The sequence below is a fragment of the Larimichthys crocea genome, chromosome X, assembly GCF_000972845.2.
Source record: "Larimichthys crocea isolate SSNF chromosome X, L_crocea_2.0, whole genome shotgun sequence".
Classification (NCBI taxonomy): Eukaryota; Metazoa; Chordata; class Actinopteri; family Sciaenidae; genus Larimichthys; species Larimichthys crocea.
The window spans coordinates 33588023-33613363 of NC_040020.1; the positions used below are offsets into that span (position 1 = coordinate 33588023).

Here is a 25341-nt window from a genome sequence, read left to right on the forward strand (position 1 = left end):
AGTGAAGTACAAAAAATGAAGGTAAGGCGTTAACGCCATGTCGGTTCATCTGATGTGTTCTTTTTTTTTACCAGTGTGTCACTTTTATATCTGTGGACTCACCAGGTTATCCAGCATCCTCATCAGAGACTCAAACTCCAGCTCGCCAACCTTCCACTTGTATGAGCCACCTAGGGTGACATCGGTGTTGGCCACGGCATAGACTCTTGATTTGTACTTCTCCTGGTCCAACACTATCAGGTTGTCCACACCGCCAGCACACGAGATGGCATTAACCTGAAATCACCACGTAAGGATGGAGAGACAAGCATAAGAGTCCCTATTGACTGATGACTTGAATGAAAATATAGAGAAAGGACTTTCTATCACGAAACATCTGTGTCATTAGACCACACACACCCTCAAAATGAGAATAGCCCTCAATCTATAGCTACAGCACCAAAGAACATACAGTACGCGGCATACAACAAACATGGTTGAGGGATTTATTTATAGAAATTAAGCTGGGCTTTGCATGATGGATTAATGTTTTCTTTTGCTTGACCGGGGAGAGTCAATCAGGAGATTTGGTATGCCTGTTACATCGAGGGACACAACAACACCTCTGAAATCCACCGTACAAGTGAACATGCAAGAATCCAAAAGCAAAACACAAGAAAAGTGGATATTGTAACAATACTTTTTTCTAAGGACGCTGTCTGTTATGCTAGCTATCTTTGTGGCAGAATGGATGTTTCTAAAGCGATTTTATCCTTTTATTTATTATTTTTAGCTAACCCTTGCAACCCTTTATCCATTACTTTTGGCTATCTAATTGAACTATGTATCTTATGTGCAACACATTATGGCGTACATCATCAAATTGTTTTTTTAAATTAGTTGAGCTACTCCACTATCTTACCACGACAACCCAGAGGGGCACAGATGACACAAATTCATCAATGTCTTGTGGGTTAAAAGATTTTCAATATACATTTCTCCTCCTTCATCCAAACCTCCTGAAATCCCCTTTCCTAATCCCTGAAATCCCTCCCATCTTTCTTACTGGCCCAGTAAATAAAAGGAAGAACAACACCCTCTTTTAAATGCTGCTTTGGACCGACATCAACAACACATCAGCTTGTTACTCCCTTCATCAAACTCTTAATAGCTTGGCTGTAAGACTGTTTAGCCAACATTTTCCACAAGAGATTAGGACTTGAGGAGAGTTGTTAAAATTGTGAGAGTGGGCAAATGTAAAAAAACTGCCGTGGAGAGATTAGATTTAGTGGGAGAGCTACTGCCTGCTGGTCTAATAGATGTGTGGGGGAAGCTGATGGTGGTGCTGGAATTTGCCTGCTCACAAAAACAGTAGCAAGTTAACTAGTTTGTGTGTGTTGGTTTACCTGGATTTCGCAGGCATACTGAGTATTGTAGATGTAGTGAAAGGCCTCTTCAATGGTCTCCCCAAGACCAACCACACCGTGATTCCTCAGCACCAAAACCTGAAAAACACACACACACACACACACACACACACACACACACACACACACACACACACACACACACACACACACACACAAACACAAAATGATTAGGCTCAGCAGAACAGTCCAATCAAACAGTCTTTAATGGATGAACAACTATGTGACAGTTCATTAACCACCAAAATGTTTTTGATTCCATTAATCAACAAAGGTTGGGCCACTGGATGACGACAGCAGGACCTGGAAACAGACTGGTGATGGAAAATCCCTTGAATTTCCTGAATTGTTGCCAATTAAAATTGTGGATCTCGGATTCATTTTAAAAGAGGCCAAGCGCAAGACACTCACATGGGGAACCACATGCAGCCACAAAAACAAGGACGCCCAGAAGGCAACACAAACACCAGTGACATTTCAGCAGGATGATGTGTTGCCACCGTTTCCTATTTGAAAAGACACCACACCCTGATAATTAGTCAATTTTTCTTCAAGGACAAGGAATAAAAACAAAACTTCCTCAAGCATTCCTCGAAAATACTTTTCAAGATATCGTGTCCACATGACAGGCGGACTGAGAGATGATTATTTGTATATGTTTTATGAAATTTTCACTTCTTTTCATATATTAAGGTTGCTTTATCTAACCAAGGAATAGCACAGCACAAACCTCTTTTTCACACTTCTTTTAGTACAGCATTAAAGAAACAAGATATAATGAGTTAATTAATGTACTAGCTGTTTCTTCAGTCAGGTTCAGCTAACCAGCTGCTGCTAACGTCTAACTGTTGGCAAATAAGTGTATTTCTTTCCACTTTATGAACTATGAGGACTGTCCAGCTGAAGAGATCTTGCTCAGTCCTTGGTTTTAAGGGTTTTCCTACCTTCGCTGTAGGTCCCAGGGCCTTCTGCAGCTCTCTGCGCTCCTCCTGGTCGTCCAAGCTGCCCTGGTAGTTGTAGTAGGCGATATCACCCAGGATCAATGCCTCCTGTGAAATGGGCAGGATGCCACACTTCATAGATGACACCTAAAGCAGCAGAGACGTATGAGAGATAAGAAGCTTTGTAAGTCACAGCTCATCTGAAACATTTCTCTTAGATGCCTGTGTGTGAAGAGTACTTTGAGTACTCCATCTCTAATGACTGCAGAGACGGGTCTCTTTGTTGCACAGCAGCAGATAATTATTCCTTTTAACTTGAAGTGTGATGTAATTTCTAAACCTCTCTGAAAAGAAATCCTTCCAGAGTAACGTGAACTCACAGCAGCCGTGGCAGGAGTGTGCACATGTATGATGTAGCGGATGTCTGGACGCATAGAGTAGATGGCAGCGTGGGGGCTGAAACCCACTGAGTCTATGTTCAAGTTGGTTGTGCCCTGGTCGATCACATCCCCGATGATGTTGACCTTTACCTGGAAGAACAAGGAGAGGAGACAAAGTCAGTGGATGCTTCATGGGTTTCTGGCCTGGATGTGGATCTGGACCTTTTACTTAAGTGGAGCAGACACTCAAATACAAACTGAACAAGCTTTTTGAAAACCTGACAGCAGCATCATCTAGAGAGAATATGATGAGACCGGAGGAGAGCAGAGGGAGACATACTGTACAACTAACCATGCCCAGAACAGTGTAATCAAATACACCCAGACACTGAAGCACATCCAGAGAACACATCACCAGATCCACTCCTTCACACACAAACACAGAGCTGATAAACTGCCATCATTAACTAAGAAGACATGAACACAAGGCAACATCAATAAACATGACGACATTCCTCCTCTCTGTCCGCTCCTCTTAGGAAATTAATTGGAGCGTTACCAGGAAACATAATATAGTTGGGGAGTGGACATGACGTCCTTTACTATCACAACTTCATTACCAGCCAGTTAGCAGTTATTAGATCATAGGTTGGGAGAATGAAGAAGAATGATGGAGGGTATGATAGAGGTAGAGACCTGGAGGGAAGAGAGTTGGATAACCAGAGAAAAAGAGAGAAGAGAGACAGAAAACTGAATGAGGAAGAAAACCTGAAGGAAGACAAGACCGACTGCAGATGTCAGTTCTTGCTGTAAAACCTAATTTCAAACAGCTTCGCCTGCAGACCTTGTACAAAATTGCCATCACCGTAACCACATGTTGTTCTGTGATACAAACCAGAACCTACAGGCTCACATTTCTCTTTCACAATACAAAGTCCAAGTGTGTATTATCACAACAGGAAAGGGCATCCATCATCCAGTCTCCAGGCTAATGAAATACACCCAGTTCAGCTGGAGCAAGCTGAATATGTACAGGGTCTCATTCTTTACTTATGTGCTTCACTTTGGCTGTACTAAAAAATGTGCTCCTGGAGTTACTTGGAAAGTAGATGATGTGCCAGGGAAGGGGCGCCGCAATTCAAATTAGGACTACAAACATGAGAACAAATACTCAGGTTGAAAATCCTGAGACATGTTCTCAGTGCTGCTCTGCCTTTTACCAGGCTGTTTGGATGGATGACTGTCTATTGATCTTTCACAGAGCAGAGTAAAGTGAATGGCACCAGCTGAGCGCAACTAACTACCACCATCTTTGTCTCCATACACAGCCATAGCCAGCAGCCAGGGTGAATTGAACATCGATTGGTTTACACATCACATGTCACATGTTCAGGACAGTACCAGTTCACCCTGTCACGTCCTTCAAAGTGCAGCAATGTGTCAGTCAAAGCCGCCTCACCGCTGAGGGGGCCCTTCTGACAAACATAGCACTTCTAATTATAAAAAGATGCCAAAGGACGTGTCAGAAAGAATCTGACATGCGACTCGGCTGGTTGGATAGATGATAAGAAGTCTGTAGAGTTGGGTCTAAAGAAGAAGTGAAGGCTAAAACTTGAAAATGCAGGCCCTGAATCTCTTCAAAGATAATTCAAGTTGAGCGAAATGAACTTTTTTTTTTACTTTAATCGTCCTAAAAATGAGCCAAAACTCAAAGTGTAAATATGTCCACAAACTCAAGTTTGCCTTCATCTCAGAGCTCAAACAAACTAAGCGGGAGCAGCAGATGGAAACCAAAGCCAACCAAAAATTCACAGCCTCGACACGACCCCTCACACTCTTTATTCAGGGTGACTTCCTCTTAATCAATCTGTTCACCTCTCTAAACCCCTTGGACTCAACTGTGTGTAACTATGGAGATCCAGACAGGCTGGGAGAGGTGAAGAAGGCGGCGACAGACTGGCATCAAAACACAAACAGTCTTAAACACAGACAGTGCAATTAGATAGTGCCAGACAACAACATCATTTTGTTGTGTCTCCTGTTAGCTGCAGTGTTGTGGTGATTGCTCTCATACAGACAACCACAGCAAAAATGGATGTCGTCCAGACACACAAATATTTTATGATGACTTGAGCCTTCCATCTTACCTTGCAGTCTTTTAGGATTTGTTCTGTAAGTAGTAGGGGCTGTTTTTTTTTCCTGTTTCCTGAGCGTGGTCTTTCAATTTGAGAGCATGACTCATTGATTTCATGTTCAGATTTTGTAATGCTTTCCCTCCAAACCCTGCTCTCGCACTCAAATAGCTCCTGCTTCCGCCCAGATTTGCTCTGCGTCTGCTCAAACTGGATGTTTGCATTCAGATATATTTTGTTCCTGTGCTCAGATTTCTCTCTGCTCTCTGATGTTTTGTGCAACGTTAAAATTCCCCGAGCGAATAGTGTGTCAATCAATAAATTATGCTGTCAAATTGAATGACCAATCTCAAATAAAGATAGGGGGATAAAAGTCCCATGAAATATCTGTAAGTCTGAGCTGAAAGCTGAAAGTCATCATGAGCTATTAAAACTACTCTTGTTTGACAAGGTTTTGTATTAGCTTACACATATGGACCATGATTTTAGTGCTTAGACTTTTCCCTATGGCACACATTTTGGCTCAAGTTGAAATAAATCTTAGTGGGAAACAAAAGTTAGACCAACTCTGGATGTCGAAATCTCTTTATGTCACACAACGCCATAGATGGCGACGGTCACATCAATGCTACACTGATCAATATAAGCCAATATCATAAAAAATATGCTGCAGTCTCTCACTCATGGTATTTATGATCACTGACTTGAAAAGTTTAACAAAAGTTAGTTGCCACTAGAAAGTGGTTGTGTGATACGTTGGTGGAATATTTGAACTGTTAGCTATTAGCTTTAGTTAAGCTGGCTTAAGACAGTTGACCTACCTGAGTGTGTTATTAAAGTGACATTAACAGATGTATCATGATTGAGAGGGACAGCAGCATCTGGACTTATTTTGAGGCAGCTAACTGCAGCCACTACATCATTTTTGGCATTGTAAAATTGAGCCACATGTTATACAGATAATTATTTTAATTATTTCACTTTGATTCAACTAAAAACAGGTAGCTGAAATGATGAATATACAAATTAACTTTTCCTTTGAGGTCATAGCTTTTAGATATCACATTTTCTTACACTTCATTCTAATCAATATATATTTAAACTATGTTTTTCTGCCAGGTGAACTGAAGAAATGCACAAAGCTAAAGCTACATTTCCCTTGAGAATAGCTGGTGTAAGCTCTTACTGTCAAAATGACTTAGTTGATTATCTGACTTTGTGTTTTGTGTTTAGCATAAAATTAAATCAACTGTGACTGCCAAAAAAGTGCAGCCAGAAAAAAATGTTTCAATAAAATCAAATTCACTCTTCTCTGTCTTTGCCATTAGGCACGAGTAAAAGGCAGCTTACTGGCTGTGACTAAACTGAGGTTTATTGCATATCTCTGTCTGCCAGCCATTCAGGCGTCAAACAGTGAAGTCTGCCTGTCAGCAGTATGACTACTGCATTCAGCTGTAAACCCACACCTGCGGCCACATAACACAGGTGTGTGTGAACATATTTGCACAGGTGTTGGAGATAATAAAGTAGGAGGGAACTACGACAAAGCATGAAGAACAGAGGACGGAAGATATGATTCAAATGCTGAGTGACTTTTGTAATGTCCCAAAATATAAAAGACGAAGTTAGGGGGGAGTTTTGTGGTTTAGTTTGATAGATGCAAATAAATATGCTTCCTGAATATCACACAAACCACATCCACCAGAAACATGAAGACATTCCAAGAATGTATTGCTACCGAACGAGTAAATCATTTTTTTAATGTCAGTTCATGTTTTCCATGTCATATTTTATGGATCACACAAAAAGACAAGAAATATATATACACATATTGTATATGGCAATTCTCTAAAGCACGAATGGACACTCAAACATGACAGAAAGCTTTCAGATGTTATAAATAGTGGTAGGCAAAAAAAAAAAGGAAACATTTTTTTGTGTGTTTTTTGTGCATCAAAACTGAATTGTCCACCTGGCTGGTCTGGTCAAACATACGTCAACATTTTATTTGGGTTATTCAGTAACAGTATTCAGTATTCAGTCTACAAAACTATTTGGGGCATAAATGATTTTATTAAGAGTCCAAATTTAGGCTGTTCTTAATTGTTTTTAATGCTTGGAAAAGCTCATAAATGTTTTGCCTTTTCATCTTTTCCATCTTGATACACTGAAATGAGCAGAAATAAATACTTGGATGGAAACCAGAGGGAGAAAATAGAGAGAGAAATAGAGGAAAAAACAGAAACACAGGCAAACAGATGGAAATAGAAACTGAATTAAAGGGAGTTAAAATGGAAACGAGGCTGCCAACAGATTATTACACATCTATTGACACTGCATGCCCAGTACTGTTAGGATGTGTGCGCTCTTTGAACCAAACAACCAAACAGGCTCAACCACACGATTTACTGACTTATTACAAAAAACAGTACACACACACACACACACACACACACACACACACACACACACACACACACACACACACACACACACACACACACACAGATAAGTTGTGTCAGTATGAGCAGAACCAGAGACAGTGAACATGACAAACTCATGAACAGAGAGAGAAAGAAAGGCAGGCGCGTTGTCCTTTATGCTGCTCAAAAACACTGAAATAAGATCCATACACTATTTTTCCCCTTCATACAATTCAAGGAAGTAAATTGAAGGACGTAAATGGCTGATTAAGCAAAGTGGAAAAGCATTAGGACTGTCCAGTGAAGGCCAAAACCTCAGTACAAACATACACCGACAAGGACAATGACACAGATAGACTTTTATAATCTATTTTGTGTGTTTTAATCTAATCAAGTGATTGCTTAAGTTAAAATTAAACTTTAAAATCAATTTCTAAATAGTCTCTTTGCTCTCTTTGAGTATCTTACTGTCTTTGTGTTTCAATTCCAAAGCTACATAAACATTTGAGTTAAGCAGAAATGTTTTATTTTATTTTATAAGATTGTATTTTTATTCAGTTAAGTGAAATGACCTTGCCTTTTTTTTGCTTACTGCTGAGATACAATTATATTTGTAAAGGCTGAGTATATAACTAAATTACTGTCATGGGTCTTACCAGGTTTGATGCAGACGCCTCAGCAAATGACAGTCCTCTGGGGAGGATAAGAATGTGGTCTTGCTCTTTACTGACTCGACCCTAAGACAAAAAGAAGTCAAGTGAATATAGCGCACTGTACAGTAAATAGAGATTGAGCTGTGTTAGTGCTGCAGGATCTTACTGTAATGTAGGAGTTGGCGAAGTGGGCCCAGCTGAACAGGTCCACCACTCTGTAGAGGCTGGCCAGTTTACAGCGTGTCAGCTTCTCGCCTTTCACCATTGTGGTGGATTCCACTCCGTACATGTCGTTGATGGGAGTGACCATCCCCAGACCTAAACGATGGCGTGATCAGAGTTAAATCAAGGGGGAAAATGCTATTTGCAGAGATTAAAATGATATTCTTTCCTTTGCATTCAAGTCTGCAAGAACAAATTCACTTCAGTCGTGTGTTACAGACATGCACTGTGCACTTTTATCCACTATCCAACATCTGTCTTTTTATCTGATGATACATCTGACACATCTGGTTCCACATGAGCCTTCACACATACGTGATGTAAACATCCAAACCTTAAATACTTTGTTTACGGCCAGTGCCTGCTCAGACTTACTCATCATGAATATATTTTAAGGAAAAAGCTAAACTGAACTGCTATATTGCCTTTGACGTGTAATTCAGCATTAGTTGTGCATTCCAGTGCTCTGATTGGAAGCAGACTTCACATATGCACTCCTGGACAGAACTTACAAAGGATCAAACCCCAAAGAAATATGCGCAGCTCTTCCGGAGTCTTGGGTTGGGTCGTCTCGCCGTATTTATGCCTTTAAGCTCACAAACCTTATGTTTGAGTATAGATCTCCTCTCCTCAAATACCTATGGTCTGTTCTGTTTTTCAGTGCAGTTCAAAGAGGCTGCATTCTGGGCAAGGGTGGCATGTTGTGCTAAATGTTAGTGTCCGGTCGCCTGGGGTAACGGGCCACAGCACTGTGAATACTCACTGAGGGGGGAGGTGTTGAAGCCGGCCACTGAGCTGGCCATGAAGAAGTCAGCGATCTGTCTGAGGGCCAGTAGGCCGGTGGGGTTGTTCCCTTTCCGCTGCTGCTCCTGGATCAGACTCTCCAACTCCTCCTTGAAGGCCTGGAAGGAGAAAGAGAGAAAGAGTTGAGAGAGGAAACGTGACACTGAGATGATGCAATGTGTTAAAAACAAGAAACCAAACACTCAGATTTCTCTAAATGCGGATGGAAAAGCAATTCCCTTAACACCAAAAGGCTATTTGGAATAATATTGAATGTATAATTTTAAAGGTATGTTTTCAAGCCTGAAAATGAACAATATCTGTTATGTGTTACATGAAAAACAAGCCTTGAAAAACTTTACTTTCAGTCACAGTATCAGACACCGGAAATAAATGAGTTTTTTGGGTCACATAAACTTTCTTGAAGTGTTATGAAATTTAAAAAATGAAAGACAGGCACATGATGCTGAGACAGATTAGAGTAGGGGAGAGCGGTGTCAGAGAGATGAAAGAGTAAAAAGATGTGAGAGCATTAAGCGAGGCAGGAAGAGTGGGAATAAAGAGAATGAGGGAGACGCGTTAAGCATGGATTAGACATGCACCTTGGGTGTCGATCTGAATCTTCCTCAAAGAGCTCTATGAAGCTGGATCAAGATAGGCTGGTTACCCGACACGCTGAGTCAGTATTGGCTCTCTGGCTAGCTCACTGCCTGGGCTACGACTGGCTGCTTGTTGTGACTGGTAGAGGCAGCGAGAGTGTGTGTGTGGCTAATCCTCATGTCCAGACTATTAGTCATGTTGAACCCACAGTCACAATACAGTATATGCTGCTTTTATGCAAGACCACAGCCGGCTGCATTACATCATTTGAAGTACTGTATGATTTTATGCTTCCACTTTCTTTCAAAGCATCATCATCATGCAACAGCTCAGAAATCAAATCTTCAAAAAAAATGAAGACTTGAGAATGACAATCATGACAGAAAGTGTCAGGCGCAGTTTGAAAGTGTTCATGCTAAGGCTATGTAACTACTGCAGACATGCTTAGGCTGCAGAGAACAGCAGGTAACACAGCCCGTGTAGCTGCTCATAATCTTAACAGGGTTGTTAACCTCTCGAGGGGCATGCTCACCTTTCCCTGACAGCTAATGTAATAATAAAAGCTATGCAGTTTTTGCAGTGCACTTTGAAGAACTTGACTCGTGCATTGGTTAAGTAATACATGTTGATGAGTTCTGGTAGTTAAAAACTATACTGTGAAGCAACATTTCCTCCATCAAGTCTATTATGCAAATGAAAACTAAAATATCTCCTGGCTCGACTAAAATCTTACCATCTGCACCATTTCTCTGTGCTAGATAATAGAAATGATTTCCAGCCTTGGTTCAGCCATTAAGAAAAGATTCTGGAGCTCATTTTTTTGGTTTGCTTGTTGACTAGTTTTTTTTCCTGAACATTTTGATGCTCTCTCCATCTGGCCCAACATCCTATCTTCTGTCCTGCATCACAAGATTTTAGGTCATTTTACCAGTGTAAATGAACATTGTCAGATCTCTATGAAGTGAGACAGTTTGTGCCTGCTACTCCTTCAGGGTTATATTTCTCATATGAAAAGATGTGTACACTGTTGCCTGTTTTGGTCCAAAGTATTTCCACCCATTGGATCTAGACTGGTCTAAATTTATTTCACTTAATCATAAAGTTAGCTGACTGTGAGTTTACTTCCTGGTGATTTAAAACCGCTGTTTCTTTGTGGCAAAGCGAGCACAGTCTGTGCACAGTGAAAATAGGCCATGACACAGTTTCCATGCGATGACATCTCTAACAAGCCAATATCCAATACATTCAATATTCATGCCTTTATTTCATCTCAGTGCTTCTGCAACAGTCAACACATTCCCAACAGAGCACAAAGCCATCTCTGACACTTAACTTCCCCTTTTCTCTGCCCCCCGCATCCCCTCATGTCACCCCATGAGACGGTCCATTAGTGCAAATAGAGTCTATGCCTCTGGTTTTATGCCCATGTGAGGGTGTTTTGTTAAAAGTGGAGCAACCCCCTCCCCCCCATGTCAGGACACATACAGTCCCGGAGCACTGCTGGTTCTGAACCCAAGCCAGGCATTCCTCTGTCCCTAGTGGCAATGTTGCTGTGGCAACTGGCCTGTTGCGGATATCTGACAGTGGTGGGTCAGGGTTTTTTTTTTTTTTTTTTTCAGTTGTTGTTGTTGTTGTTGTTCTGGGCATTTTTCTTTCAAAGACTGTTGTGCCATCACATTGCTATTGGAGCCAAAGATGCAGTTTATTGGATCCAGAGCCCAGACACTTGACCCTCAGGCAGATTCTGTGTTTCTGACTCGACCAGAAGGGTCTTTGTTTTGTGCTTGTGTTGGAAGAATGTTGCTAAATTAACACTGGTTGTTCTGTTGTACATAATCTTTCACAAGCACTCCCTTTCTAAAAGGGAGTTTTCTTTAATTTGTTTAGGAAGAAAACAATGTTTCAAGAATGATTTTGGCTTTTCTTTATTATAATCACCATCGGGCACAGATGCCTTGCTACCTGATGAACAGCCAACCTGCCAAACAATAACTGTTTTTCAAACGGAGTACAGTCCTTGTAAAGCAGATAGTATGACAACTAGCAAAATTAAAAGAAGACAACTACCATTAACAAAAGTCACATCAGTAGTTCTACTGAGCCTGCATTCATTGATCTTTGGCCACTTAGAGTTGGTGGTACAAGCTGTAAACACCTTATTGACCGTGTATTTACACATCCAGCGGATAGAAAACAACATTATCATTAATTGGGTGTTTCTGATCACCTGATTCATGTGTGCCCAGTATTTTCTCTCCTGTTAGCTCTAATTTGATTCTGGCTCTTTAGCTGCTAAATGCTTCACTATGTTCACCATCTACTGCCTGGTACTGAAGAGGTAGTAGAGGTGAAAGTTGTGGGCTGGAAAAAAACATCTTCCATTTTTTCTTTTACTGCTTATCCTTATCGGGCTCGTGGGGGGCTGGAGCCTATCCCAGCTGACATGGGGCGGGGTATACCTAGACAAGTCGCCAGTTCATCACAGGGCTAACACACAGAGACAACCACTCACATTCACAATTCAGAGTCACCAGTTAACCTATTCACTGCCTGTCCTGGACTGTGGGAGTACCTGAAGGGAACACACAGGGAGAACATGCAAACTTCACAAGAACCTTCTTGCTGTGAGGTGATAGTGCTACCCACTATACCATCGTTCTGCCCCCCCAAAACACATTACAATGAGTAATCATTATCACATAAAAAACATTTTAAAAAACACCCAAGTCAAAAAATGTTCGCTGCAATTCACAACACAGTTTTTAAAATACTGTCCAATCCTTTTCTGAAAAACTAGCACACCAGATTTACAGACTTTTGGAATAAAACTTATTAGATACACACACTAGCAGGCATCTGCTCTACAATTTGTGTGTGTGTTCCCAAGAAGATTATAACAGCAGGGATTTGATTCCCATCATCTAAACAGATTAATCTTTGGGCCTAATGTAGATCATATCATGAACATTTCAGCACAACCCTCACATCTGCATCAATCAAAATAACATCACACGTCAATTCGTCAAAGTGTGTTTTTCAGCTGATGTGGCATGACTGCTCGATTCTGATACCCCAGAGACAGGAAGTCAGGTGAACCTTCAAAATAACATTACAGTATATTACATCCTTTCACTTCTTTCAGCACATTCACCTCTGGAGTGAGAAATAATACAAATAATAATAAATAATAAATAAATAATAAAATAAAAATAAAAATATCCATCTTAAACCTTGCCAGATAAAAATCAATGATAGACAACCAGGCGAAGCAGGTCTTTCATCTCACGGAGGAAAATGTGATCTAATCAGAGAAATGAAAGTGTTTCCGTGACTGCTCTGAAATGGCAAAAGCTAATCAAAATGGAACTGCAGCGGCCTTGAGAGTATTAAGTTGATACGCAGGTTGGAGTTTGGCCAACTCTTCAGTAGAGGGCGGGGAGAGTAATAAAACACAGCCACTTACTTGAAGTAACAAAAAATTGATGGTTGGTTTGTCTGAAGAATTAAAGAGTCTGAAGTGGAAATGTTTCAGACATTTTGTGTTATAAATGACAGATTTGGTGATAAATAGTGTTGTGGTTTCTTACGCAGGTCAGTCTGTCAGGAGACAGGTCTTACTGTAGAATATTACATCAGGCCAGATGCTTCCTGAAACTTTTTTTTTTTTTTTTTAAATCAGACTTAACAAAAATACATTTTCACATGCATATTTTAGATCATCTGGGTCACGTTCTCCTGGGGACAATAGAAACCTTTCTTCGAATTCTTACTATAACAGGAAGTTTCTAGTCTGCCAGGAGCTTGTGTCATATGATTCACTTGTTTCTGGTTCGGTTATTGTTACAGATACAGGTGACACTTAAACTGTTGTACGTCATCCTGTGGGAAAGGAAGACGAGACTTTTTACGACTTTGTTGGAAGCAAGGCAGATGATCCTGCATGCCCGGGCTTGTGCACTGATCAAAGAAATGTGTGTCTCTTCTGACGGTTTCAGCATAACCTCACATACAGTTGTGTCCCTATGTGAAATGAAATTAATATGATTTGATCTGACTCACTAATCAACACCACAGCGTAATTAAGTGCATTTAAAAAAATCTGTTTTTTATCTAACAAGCAGGGCTTGAAAAACAAGTAACAAGTAGCTTCTATTGGACATCCGCTGAATATTAAATGACAGCTTCTGCCTTCTTATATCTGTCAACAATGTTTTCTGGGGTCATTTCCTGCAGCAGGTTAGGATTACGTTTTCACTCACTACAAAACTTCTTCACAGTTCACCTGGAAGAACATAGTGACCTGCATTTTCTGGTCTCTTGGTGATGGCATCCAAGCTCAAATTACTGGCCGAGTAAATGAAACGACAGGAGTAGCCTCAGAGTCTACATAAAACTCCTCAAACATGCTTACCGTGAGAATGCTCTTACATACAGACACATGCATGCAAAGATAGATAAAAGACACACACACACACACACTCACACGTTATCCTTAAATCTTGTAGAAACACATGCAGGCCAGGTGAGGCCTGTAATTTCACCCACAGCCTCCCCAGTTATGTCAGCACAATGCTGTCCTTTCAAGCCGCCAACGTGACAGTGTTACAAAGTAGGAGAGTGCCTCCCTGCAATCTTGCCAATGCTATTGATTGCCCCATCTCACCTCAGACTGTGCGTCAGGGAAATTGGTCCCGTCTGCAGCTGCTACGGTTCTCCCTTCTCTGCATAAACTCTCTGCCCTTTTTGCTTGAGGGATAAACTTGTTCACCCCGACAGAAAGTGCAGGAAAATCAGAGCAGGAGGAGGAGATCGTTTACACTGATCGTGTTTTTAAAAGTGACGATAAACTGATCAATATATGAAGAAGACACAGTATTATGGGATTATGGGAGGTGGATTCAGTACATGAATTGCTGTTTCTCTCCCGTTACTGATTCTGATACCTCAGCTCAACTTTGTGATTTTCCAAAACAGAGTATAATGTCGGTACTCTGAAGTACCAGCGCCTGTCTGCTTAATAAGGTTGGTATCGGTACTCATACTAATCCAAAGCGGTGCATCCGTAGACACAGATAGGTTCGTGGTCCAGTAAGAATGCCAAAAAAAGTCTTCACATTTATTTTGTTTAGTAACTAAAACATTTCTGTGTCTGATTTTGAATGAAATACGTTGTTTTTACTCGTCATATGGAGGAAATATTGTAAACCTAATACACTAAACACAGAGAGGATTCTTCCGACTTTTGGCCTTTCCTTTTGAGGGTTGCTCATAAGCTAGAGTGGACCTAATGGATTAGAGGGTACCATACTGAAAAGTTACCGAGGGGACTGCTCCACTGCTGGAGGTTTTGCTAAGTTCAGCACCCAGGAGATGTCGTGAAATGCCAAACTGAAACACAGCCATTGAGACATGGCTCAGAGAGGAAAGGCGGTGGTTTTTAAAAAGAGTCTCTGGAGTGAGTTCAACCACTAATGTTCTATCAAATGAAACCTTCAGGACTTTAAAAAGAAAAAGGGAAAAGATCATAGAGAACAGCCGTGACATTTGCCTCACGCAAGGGGGTTGTCGACAGAACCCGCCAAAGCACTATAAATTATCCACTTGTGTTTTCTGGCATGTTAGGGGGGAAGAGGAGAAAATGTGCACTTCCTCTGAAAACCACGGGACTAGTGCAAATGAGGCAGAGTAAATTTACCACTTGGCACCAGTAAATCATTTCTATGGATGATGAACAAACTGTGCCACAAGATGTGGAGAGAGGAGTGGAGAGGAAAGCCTAATGGCAGGGGAAAAGACGAAGATGAGGAGAGATGCAGAAAATAGAAGGAGCATGTGGAAGTAAAACTCAAATTCAATTTCATCTGATTTAATTTTCAAGCTTTTGACCTTTTGACTTTTTGGGTTGCAAATAAAATCACAGCAATGTCAGCAGATAGAGAGAAACACAGAGAGACGCTTAACCAACATTTAATACAACAAATTAATATCACGATTTACCAACCATGACATCATGAGACTTGGATTTGCAGCCAAAATCTGAATCCAAACTTATCCGGGTGCATGAATTGCAAATTTCAAGTTGTTTGTCATATAAAACAACCCTCTGGAAAATCTGTCATTTCCTCCTCCTTCCTCTTTGCTCATATGACTTTAAATAAGCAAATAAATCATGTAGTACTGACACTACGGCAGATTGACTCACATTAACCATAAGTTGAGTAAAAGGAAATACAGTAATGTTCTGATTTTGTTGCTCCAACTTCTGTAGAAGAACTTCTAAAAAAAATAATCTTTCAACTTTCAGGTTGAATATTCACTCCTTAACGTATCAAGGGAATGTGCAGAACATGTATTTGTTACATGTTTTATGTGTCCACATAGCTTGTGAGAGACTATATGCTGAAAAAGGGGATCGAAGCGTCCAAGGTTCAGCTGTAGCCTTTGACTTCTAAAGGTAAACACTGTTGCATGAATGAGGCGGGTGGATGAAGTCAGCTGAGTTGATTCAGTCCCGCCTGGTCTATATTGGTCCGACTTTAAATACAACCTTCCATCTGAGTGCTAGAAAACATGTAATCTGGAGCCACCACTAGTCCCATAACACTGGAATGAAAACAAACAGAGAAAGAGAGAGAGAGAAAGAGGGAGGAAGAAAGAAAAGAAGGGGAGGGGGGCACACGTGTGTGGATACCCAGCTGGTGACACTCTTATTGTTGTAGCTGAACATGAGAAAGAGCAACAGACTGAGAAAGATGGAGAAAGAAATGGAGAGAATAGGAGAGGAGGAGATGGGGGGGGGCACATGCATGCACAGCTGGTGACATGCACTTGTTATTGTTGTTATTGAATATGAGTAAACCAGCGCTGAGAGGCCAACTGTCCTGATGTCAAGGCTGGAAACACTCTGCAGCCTGCAGGGAGCCACCTGTTACTGCTGACTGAGAGCTTGCTGGCTCACAGTCAAAACCACATCAAGTGGGAATAATATACGTAACACGGCATGACCGCAAGTGTAACACACCAGTGGGTAAACCTATGACGTTCAGCCAGTGGAATTACAGTTATCACTGCTGATAACAAATACAAGTCGCATAAACTGAAAGGAATTCAACATAAAATAAACTTAAAAGTTGCATTAATTGCTTTTTGGCTCCAAGAACTATCACCAAATTATCAACTTATAAAGTTGTTATGGTTTATGTGTTAAAAGATGTCTGCTTATACATCCAGCAGACACAGAGCAACAATTAGCATTTATTTGGAGCCGCATATGGCCACCTGATGAAAGGCCAATACTCTCTCTTTCTTTTAGATCTCCACCTCCAACACCTGAGTGGAAATATCTGGTTTTAGCATCTAAACGCTCCACTGTGCTCTCCAGCTAGTCACTAACTTTGTCAGTTTGCTGTTTGGTACGGAGGAGGTCATGTATAGTTGGTTTATTACGAGCTTCTTTTGGTCGAAAACAGCTGCCTAATGTGGATAGAAATTAGGTCGATGAGAACAGTGAGAGTGAATCAGAACAGCAACAACCAAAACAATGAGCTGTGAGTACTGCAGTGTCGACTGCCAATTCACTGGAGGTTTCTCCGCTATGAGCAATATCTGTTACATCACACATCATCATTTGATCGATTGTTAGTATAAATATATTGATTGGAGCAGCTACAATAAAATGTAACAGTTTGGCCTTGATTAAAACTTCACTTCAGTTTAATATACTGTAATTTACCCTGATATACGCCATAAATTTAGGCTTAAAAATCAACCAAGCTCTAGAGCAAACTAGACCCAGAGCATGGATTAAAAGGGGCACAACACAACACACAAAGACTAGAACCAATGGTGAACTGATGTCAGCATTCGTGTGTTTTATGATGTAAATAACTAGAAATATCTAGTCGGACTCAGTAGCTTGTATTACAAACAAAAACAACACAAAACAATCTGCCAACCATTTAATTGCAGTTTCACAGTGACATAAAACACGTATGTATTTATATTCACAATATAAAATGAGAATATGTTTGATAGGACCTGCGGCTGGTGTGGTTTGGCTTTGCCTCACACTGGTGTTGTCAGTCTGTGGTCCTTTGCTTGTGAGATCGCTGATTCATGAGGCTCAAAATTCATTCTCAAGATTCATGAGCTCACTCTCACTCACTGACTCTGCCATTAATTCAACATGCTGAATCACTGTTGATAAGGACACGCTGGAGCCAGCTGTGCCAGACACACAGCAAAAAATAAAAAAACACAAATGATGGCAGGTCACAGACGCAGTGCCCTGCAGGCCACTTAGAGCAGGGCCTTTAAATGTACTCACTCATTTGGCCATCCCTAACTGCACTTGTGGCACTCAATCACATACACGAACGCAGACATCACAGACATACACACACACAGAGTATCAAGTGCAAACCTGCATCAGCAGCACCATGCTGCTGCCCTTCCAGACATCTGGCACAAAACACAGCGTGCCAAGAAAACCACATTGGGCATGTGCAGTATGCGGGTCACATTTAAAACTTAAAAAGAACGGGCCAAACCATGGCAGCTACTATCCAATATCACACACACACACACACACACACACACACACACACACACACATCCAAGCTTGTATTACTGTACTTGTGAGGAACATTCATTCATGACGTTCATGTCTAACCATATCCTTCACCTGACTTTAACTTTACCATAGTGTATATTTAAACTGTTTTTGTAACTTCAAAGCAAGTCAAAGCACAAATGCATACACACCCACACACTTTGCCTCTCCAAATGTAAGACCACTGTAAACAGTGAGGAGCACTTCAGTCAGAGACCAGCCCTGAGTCAATAGTGCAGAGTAAATATTCCTATGAGCTAAACTGAAAGGCAGAGGGCTTGTTGTAAAATCCCTACACAAGGTGACGCAACTGTTCAAAGGGCGCAATACAAACATGATAGGGTGACACTGTCTTGTCTCTACACCAGTCCACGAGCTTGACTTTGTCTAAGGCTGAATGAGCAGAGTGAGTCGGACTATTATTACCAGAGTTAGGTGTTGAGTTTTCTGACAGGGGTGCAAATGCATTCAGGGTCAGGAAGGAAACAAAGTGATCCATGAAGCATGGCAAGTATTCAATAAATCTGAGGAAACTATGACATGTGGTGTGTTTTAGCTCATAGTGTTGTGGTCAAATGAAGAGAGCACCAGCTCTTTATGAACTTCTCCCTGTTATAATAATCTTCGCAGAGGTTTCAGCCAACTAAAAACACAGCAATGATACGATACCCCAGTAAAGTACAATGGGTGCCTAAATAGTTAGTATGTGTGGTCCAAAAGGGGCTCAAACCTCTAACTGAACCTCTGATCTGGATAGTAGACTAGCGACTACTCAAGAATCCAAGACCTCCAAGGAAAGAAAATCAAACCACAACATTAAACATGTTGGCTTAAATGTGCCCTGTGGTCACAGAGTTGTTTACTTCAGCAAAACCTGACCTAACATAAGAGCCTCTGGCCTGAAGGGCACTTGGAGAGCTCCAGCAGTGGCTCTCTCTGATCGAGGGCGTGGTAGCTGGCGGTTATATTAGGGTTTCAGCAGGCCACTGACTGCTGTGATTCTGCGGCCAGTGTCACAACATCAACACGAGCACAGACACATGTGATGCACTCGCTGATGTAACCTCTTTAGAAATCACTTGATTGGGGAATAATAACTGACAGAAAGACAAAATGGGAACTGATTACACAACTACAACTATTAGTCAGTGAGGTGAAACTTCAGGGTGTCTTGTCTTTCCTGAGGGAGTCCTGACCTGGCTTTGTGGGACTTTGGAGGAAAGCGCCGTATCTGTGATCAACATAACTCTAGAGAGGGCACTTCGGGATCAGCATCATCTCACTGAGCCCATCTCCTTCACCCTGACTGCTTTGTGTAATATCAAGTGATTAACTGATATCATTACCAACAATTTTTTTCAATTTTTTTCAGATCCACTGTGCCTAAGTATAAATGAATATTCCTTGGATTAGACATGTCCCCCTTTCCCTCCCTTGACTTACGGGGCTCTGTAAGATCTGTGTAACACGTTTCTTCTGCTCCAGAACATTGAAGTCCTGCCGCAGGTCAGGTGACATGTTCCTGGCCCTGATATACTCCGGATCATTGACGTTGACCCGGTCGAAGTAGCGCTCCTTAGTCCCTCCAGTGGCCGGGGGAGGGGTCGTCACCACCCCCTGATGGCTGTCCGCACTCATGCTTGCTTCACCTCACTCGATTGCTCTATGGCTGCCGCTCTGACTCTCACCTGTGAAGAAGAGGACAGAGAGGAGGACATGTAAGACTACAAATAATTCACAAAACGTTGAATAGTACTTCAAAGGACAAAAAGGGAGTTTAGGGAAGAGAACAGAATGTACCAGGATTCAAATTAAAGCACTTTTGCCAACGTGGTACATAAATAATGTGGTCACTAGGATGTAAAGCGATAAGAGTTCTATGTCAATCTTTATGAATTATATTTTCTTAGTTCCTTATTCCTACCCAAACAACTACCACACAAATAAAGTCTTCACTGATGAACACACTGTTGTCAATGATCCGAGGGTCTAAGGACAGAGGGTGTCACTCCCTGTACAGATTGTAAAGCCCTCGTAGGCAAATGTATTTTGTGACTTTGGGCTATACAAATAAAATTGATTTGATTTTGATTTGATTTTTTCAACAAGAATGAACGCAACGAATATTTACTCAATGGCAAACAAGAAGTAATTTATTACTTTCAAAACTAATGGAAAACATCTGGCCTACAACAATCCAATTTACTGACAATAACATGATGAACTCTCTGTAGTCACAGCGTGAGGAAAAGGACGGCCGTGTTACAGGTGGACATAAGAGAGGTGAAGCTCTTTAGTTTGACGCATACAACAAGCACTGTCCAGAAAGCAGAGTTTTGTTCCATAAACACAACGTGTCAGCTGCACGTAGACATGAGTCAGGTCACAGTGACACACCATCCAACAAAATGTACGAAGAGGACAGGAGCAGTTTTGTTTGAACATCCAGGCATTGACTGGTGGTTTACTCCCACTGTTCATTCTCAGGTCAGCTGGCATGACAACAAGCATATATGCAGGATACAGGAACTGTTATAGTAAAAGCCACAAGTTACAATGCCTTGTTGTCATGCCAAGGGACATGACCAATGAACATAAAAGGAAATACATTTGAAAATATAGCAAAGGTTGACACATGTGAAAGAGTTGACTTTTTGATGCAAGACAGATTGTAGAGGAATCTGACAACAAAATGCAAAGCTAGACACAGTTTTGAGTAGTTGATGACCAAAAAGCCTCACATATCCCACACAAATTCCTTCAAAAAAAATCCCAGATCTTTACTTGACTAAAAACACCAAAAATGATTCACTAGTTTGCTTGACAGTGGCCAAACTTTCCAACAGTTTTATCCTAAAAACTAACTGGAAAACAATCAAATACATAAAGGATGAATTCACAGACAGACAAAACACACACAAAAAAATGGCATTTTCCAGGATCCCTGCTGATGTTGTAGTAGCCAAGGATAAGCTGGTGGTGTATTAAGGAGAGGGGCGGCTTATAGGCGCTCTACCAGATGGTGTCTTGGCTTGAAGGGTGGAGGAATGAGACAGAGCAAGGAAGAGTATGAGAAAGGCATCCCGCTGCTTCGCGTCTTCAAAAGCCCAGTGGTCATCTGACAGTAGACTGATTAAAATTTAGGGGTTACTCTGCCAGAAGTGACTCATTCCCCCCTTTTAGCCTTTTCTGCCCTGAACTCTATGGGAAACAGAGGGTTGGAGAGGTGATTTGGTCTGCTGCTAAGCTACGCGCTCAGGTCAAATACCACTTAAAAAGATGTTTGAGATTAGTGGAGTGACACACAGCTCGGTGCATAGAAGAGTCGCACTCAGGCCAAACAAACAGTGAGTTCATAAAAATACTTTCAAGTGAACGAACGTGTACTGTGGCATGTCATGTTTGTAGTAGGTGTTTCTCACATAACCTCAAGACTTCACTTGTTCCTATGGAAGAAAACCACTGTGTCAAGACTTGGCATTTACAGATTTATTACTGTACCAATTTAAATATGCATGGAAGCCAACAACAGCATTCAACACTTCCTTTGCAAAGGATCACCGAAGGCCTAAAAACACGCCTTCCCTCTTTAGTATATCAATAAAATATACTTGCAAGTAATGTTATGAGAAATGTTACATATTAATAATGATAATGTTACATAGCTTATGTGTTTAACACTTGCTTTTCCCACCAACATTTGAAATAGTATCCCAGTTGCAATCCCTCAGACGATGTGGCAGATCATGGACCCACAGTTACAAGTTTTAGGAAATGGGGAAAAAATAATGAACTAATGTGACAATGTTTTCCTTTTGAACTAGGGAATCCATAGGAACACAGGAAACCTCTCGCTCTCTACCTGATCTCACCACTAAAACTGTGATTTATACTATGGAAATGAATAAAAGCCACCCCAAAAAAATCCTCTTTAATTGAAGACAGCTGGACAGAGTTGAGTTATGTAACCTGATATTGAATTCATTCTTCTGCTCGTCTGCACAGCTCCGCTTTCTGAGTAGTTGTGCACAGACCAGACCAGAATGAAACCATAAAATAATGGGTTGGTGACGGGAGTACTATTGTAATAAAAACATGAAGCCATAATCATCAACACATCACTCTACTGTTGCTTTAGTCTCTGTCTCAGCTCTGAATTCCTTTACTTCTCTCGTACGTATTCTTCTGTTGCACTTATTTAAAGATGCTACAGTACCCAAAAGTGAAAATACAGCTACAATAATGCTCTGAAACACATCTGAGAAGTTGTGATTGACAGCAGAAGCTCATGCCTTAAATTTGCTGAATGACTGGAATTCTGCAGGGTGAATGCAGCAGCTGTAGCCTCACCAAAATAAAGTTACACACCCCCCTCTAAGCTCTAAACCATCTTCCCTCCCTTTACAGCAGTACACCATCCCATCCCTGTTAGGTCACAAGACACACAACTCCAGCAGTCCCCAGCATGAGCTTCCTCCCTCCCTCCCTCGTCTCTCTGTCTCTGTCAATAGATTATTGTCCCCGTCCAGAACCCCCTTCAGTCTGGTCTCATCCAGAGAGATCAACGGTTGGGAGGTTTGGGAAGGCGAGGGCGGGGGAGTGGTGGTGGTTGCGTGTGCGTGCATGTCAGAGTTTGCACATTTAATCTGAATAAGAATGAAATTTGATCTTCGCATTATAGCATCAATGTTTTTAATTGAGATTTCATGCTTCATGGCAGATGCTCTCTTGTGATTCTTTTAAACACTTGAATGAAATACATTGAGGCTTCAGAACAATGCCAGAAGTTTAGATTGAGTTCAGCGACCATCTGGGAATTCAAGACATAACTGCCCTTTAAATATATGGAATTGGAGGACAGTGATGTATTGTAATTGATTTAAGCTCATTAACCTGTGGCAGATGAGACAAGACTATGTTTACTGAAGGGAGCTAGACTGTGACTGCAGCCCGAGGCAAGGTGACCACAACCCCTCACCCCATGACCTCTGTCCGTTCAGCAGCTCTGCAGACATAAGCCGCCTTCATCAGTGGGCTACTTGTCCATGAAAACTTTCTCATCTATAAACAATCAGAGCTATACAACCAAACACTGCTCCTTGCTATGCTTAACGTGTTTTTGGTTACTATAAGTTACATGATGAATGCTGCTGAATGGATTTAACCTTTCAACATCTATAACAATACGCAAATCAATTAGTCATATGAGTTTAAATCAACTGCTGCAACCCGTGATTATGTTCATCACTAGTTCATTTGGTGATTATTTTCTCAATTCATTCCTCATTATTAGTCCATAAAACCCAAAATCATTTGTTTTGTCTGTCAGTTCAAAATCAAAAGATTTTCAATTTACTATCACCTATGACAAAGAAAAGAGAAATCCTCACATTCGAGAAGCTGGAATCAACAAAGTCTCATTCAAAAATAGACAAAAATTATCAAGAAAGTTGCAAATTATTTTTCTGTGAATCAACTAATCATTTAATTGAGCGCTAATACGCATCGCTTTTTAAATTACTCGAAAATGTATCTGTCTTTGTGAAACCTCACTGAAGTCGTACTGATGCATGATTGCCAACCAAATCAAAAAGTGACTTTTTGATTTGATCTAATTAGTTTCTCCCTTCATCTCTATTATTGGAGCTTACTCTATATCTCTAAGACAGATTGCTCACCCATAATGCCTCTGTAGTCCTCTGACATTTAGAGCTGGAGCAAAGCCAGTAGCTCGGACAACACACAACTCTCCATCTTCATCTGATCACAGCCAGCTAATCTGGAAACCTACGTCTACCCATGTATCTGTCGCTCCATCTCTCTGTCTGGTCGTGTCTCTCTGGTTCACTACATCTCTTCATCTGTCCATCCGTCTTTTTCTGACTTTATCTCTCACTTCACCTTTTGCATTATGCCCTTGGAAACTGACATGCAAGTTTGTAAGAAAGGAACAATGAACAAAAACGTCACAATAATGCTGATTCATATTAAGCCCAGCAAACAAACACAATGGATTGAGCGCACAGCAATACCACGACACACCCATCCACTCACACACACCTCATAGCTCTATCTTGGCCTGGGAGAAGGTTCAAAGCATGGCCGCTTGTGTCTCTCCGAGCTGCCACCCCTAAAAATAGACACACAGCCTTTTGGGTTGTGTTACAACCTCAACAGTAACAATACCAGGAAAGAATCTGTTCGTTGGCTAATTATATCCACACACACTGTAAATGGCACACACACAAACACACATGAACTGATATGCACACAAGTGACCTGCAGTGTCAACCCTGTAACGGCAACTCACACACACACACACACACACACACACACACACACACACAAAAACAGAGCAGTAGGTGTGTCTAAACTTGCCTGCATGACAGATCCAGCAGTGAAATCGGAGGACGGCGTGCGAGCCAAATGCTCAGCAGCTTACAGATCCTCCAGTGGCTTTACTATGAGATACAGAAAACGCCTCTTCTGAACCCACCAACGCACCCGCAGTCAGTGCTTTTGTCTGTGACTTACACATGGCCACAGCTGGATGTAGTTTGGGGCTGTTGGTTTCTTGTGCAACCTTATTTCGGTGCAGCATTTGGTTCTTGTGCAGGTTGCAACACACTAAAAACTTGTTTAGACTCATTTTTTCAACCAAAGCATGCTGAAGGCTCATTCTTGCTGCTGCAGTGACCTTAAAATACTCAATTGTGTCTGCCCTCCTTCACATACAGCCTCTACTGTTGTACACATTAGAGATAATAGACCCAGCTAATCTTCTCTGGGGCGCACACTCACCACACTGTTTCTGCAAAGCGTGTTTATAGTGCGGGAGTGTGTGTCTGTCTATGTGTATGTGTGTGTGTGTGTGTGTGTGTGTGTGTGTGTGTGTGCCCAAGCAGCCACACTAACATGGAATTCCCCTAAAACTACAAAATCAGTTTTAGGGTGACGGTGATCTTTGTTCAAGACAACTCTATTCAAATTATAGAGGTACAATCCGACAAGCTTGTACAATTTGTTCAATTAAAAATAGTGTAAAAAAAAAAAAGTAACAAGCTCATGCTCTGGCAGCTGGTGGGAAAGGTTTATGTGTCTTAAAAAGACATAAATAATTAGAACAAGAAGAAGAACCAAAATACAAATGTCCAACCGGGTGTAGAGACACCAGAAACCTGCACATAAAC

At 41.2% G+C, this 25341-nt stretch overlaps 1 protein-coding gene across 12 annotated transcripts in view; it reads right to left on the bottom strand.

The window, feature by feature from the left end:
• add3a (adducin 3 (gamma) a) overlaps positions 1-25341 on the bottom strand; it is a 98414-nt gene that overhangs the window by 13290 nt on the left and 59783 nt on the right. For 10 of the 12 annotated variants that reach the window (XM_027282571.1, XM_027282567.1, XM_027282568.1 and 7 more), the window contains 8 exons: positions 19595-19839; positions 8921-9059; positions 8102-8253; positions 7939-8019; positions 2728-2877; positions 2351-2494; positions 1386-1484; positions 103-276 (listed from right to left, as the gene is read on the bottom strand). In XM_027282571.1, coding sequence (XP_027138372.1) covers positions 103-276; positions 1386-1484; positions 2351-2494; positions 2728-2877; positions 7939-8019; positions 8102-8253; positions 8921-9059; positions 19595-19789 — 1134 coding nt within the window. In that variant the 5' untranslated portion in view covers positions 19790-19839. Of the gene's footprint in view, positions 1-102; positions 277-1385; positions 1485-2350; positions 2495-2727; positions 2878-7938; positions 8020-8101; positions 8254-8920; positions 9060-19594; positions 19840-23829; positions 23849-24529; positions 24549-25341 lie in introns of those variants that run through there. The other 2 variants (XM_027282573.1, XM_027282572.1) reach the window with 2 other exon arrangements.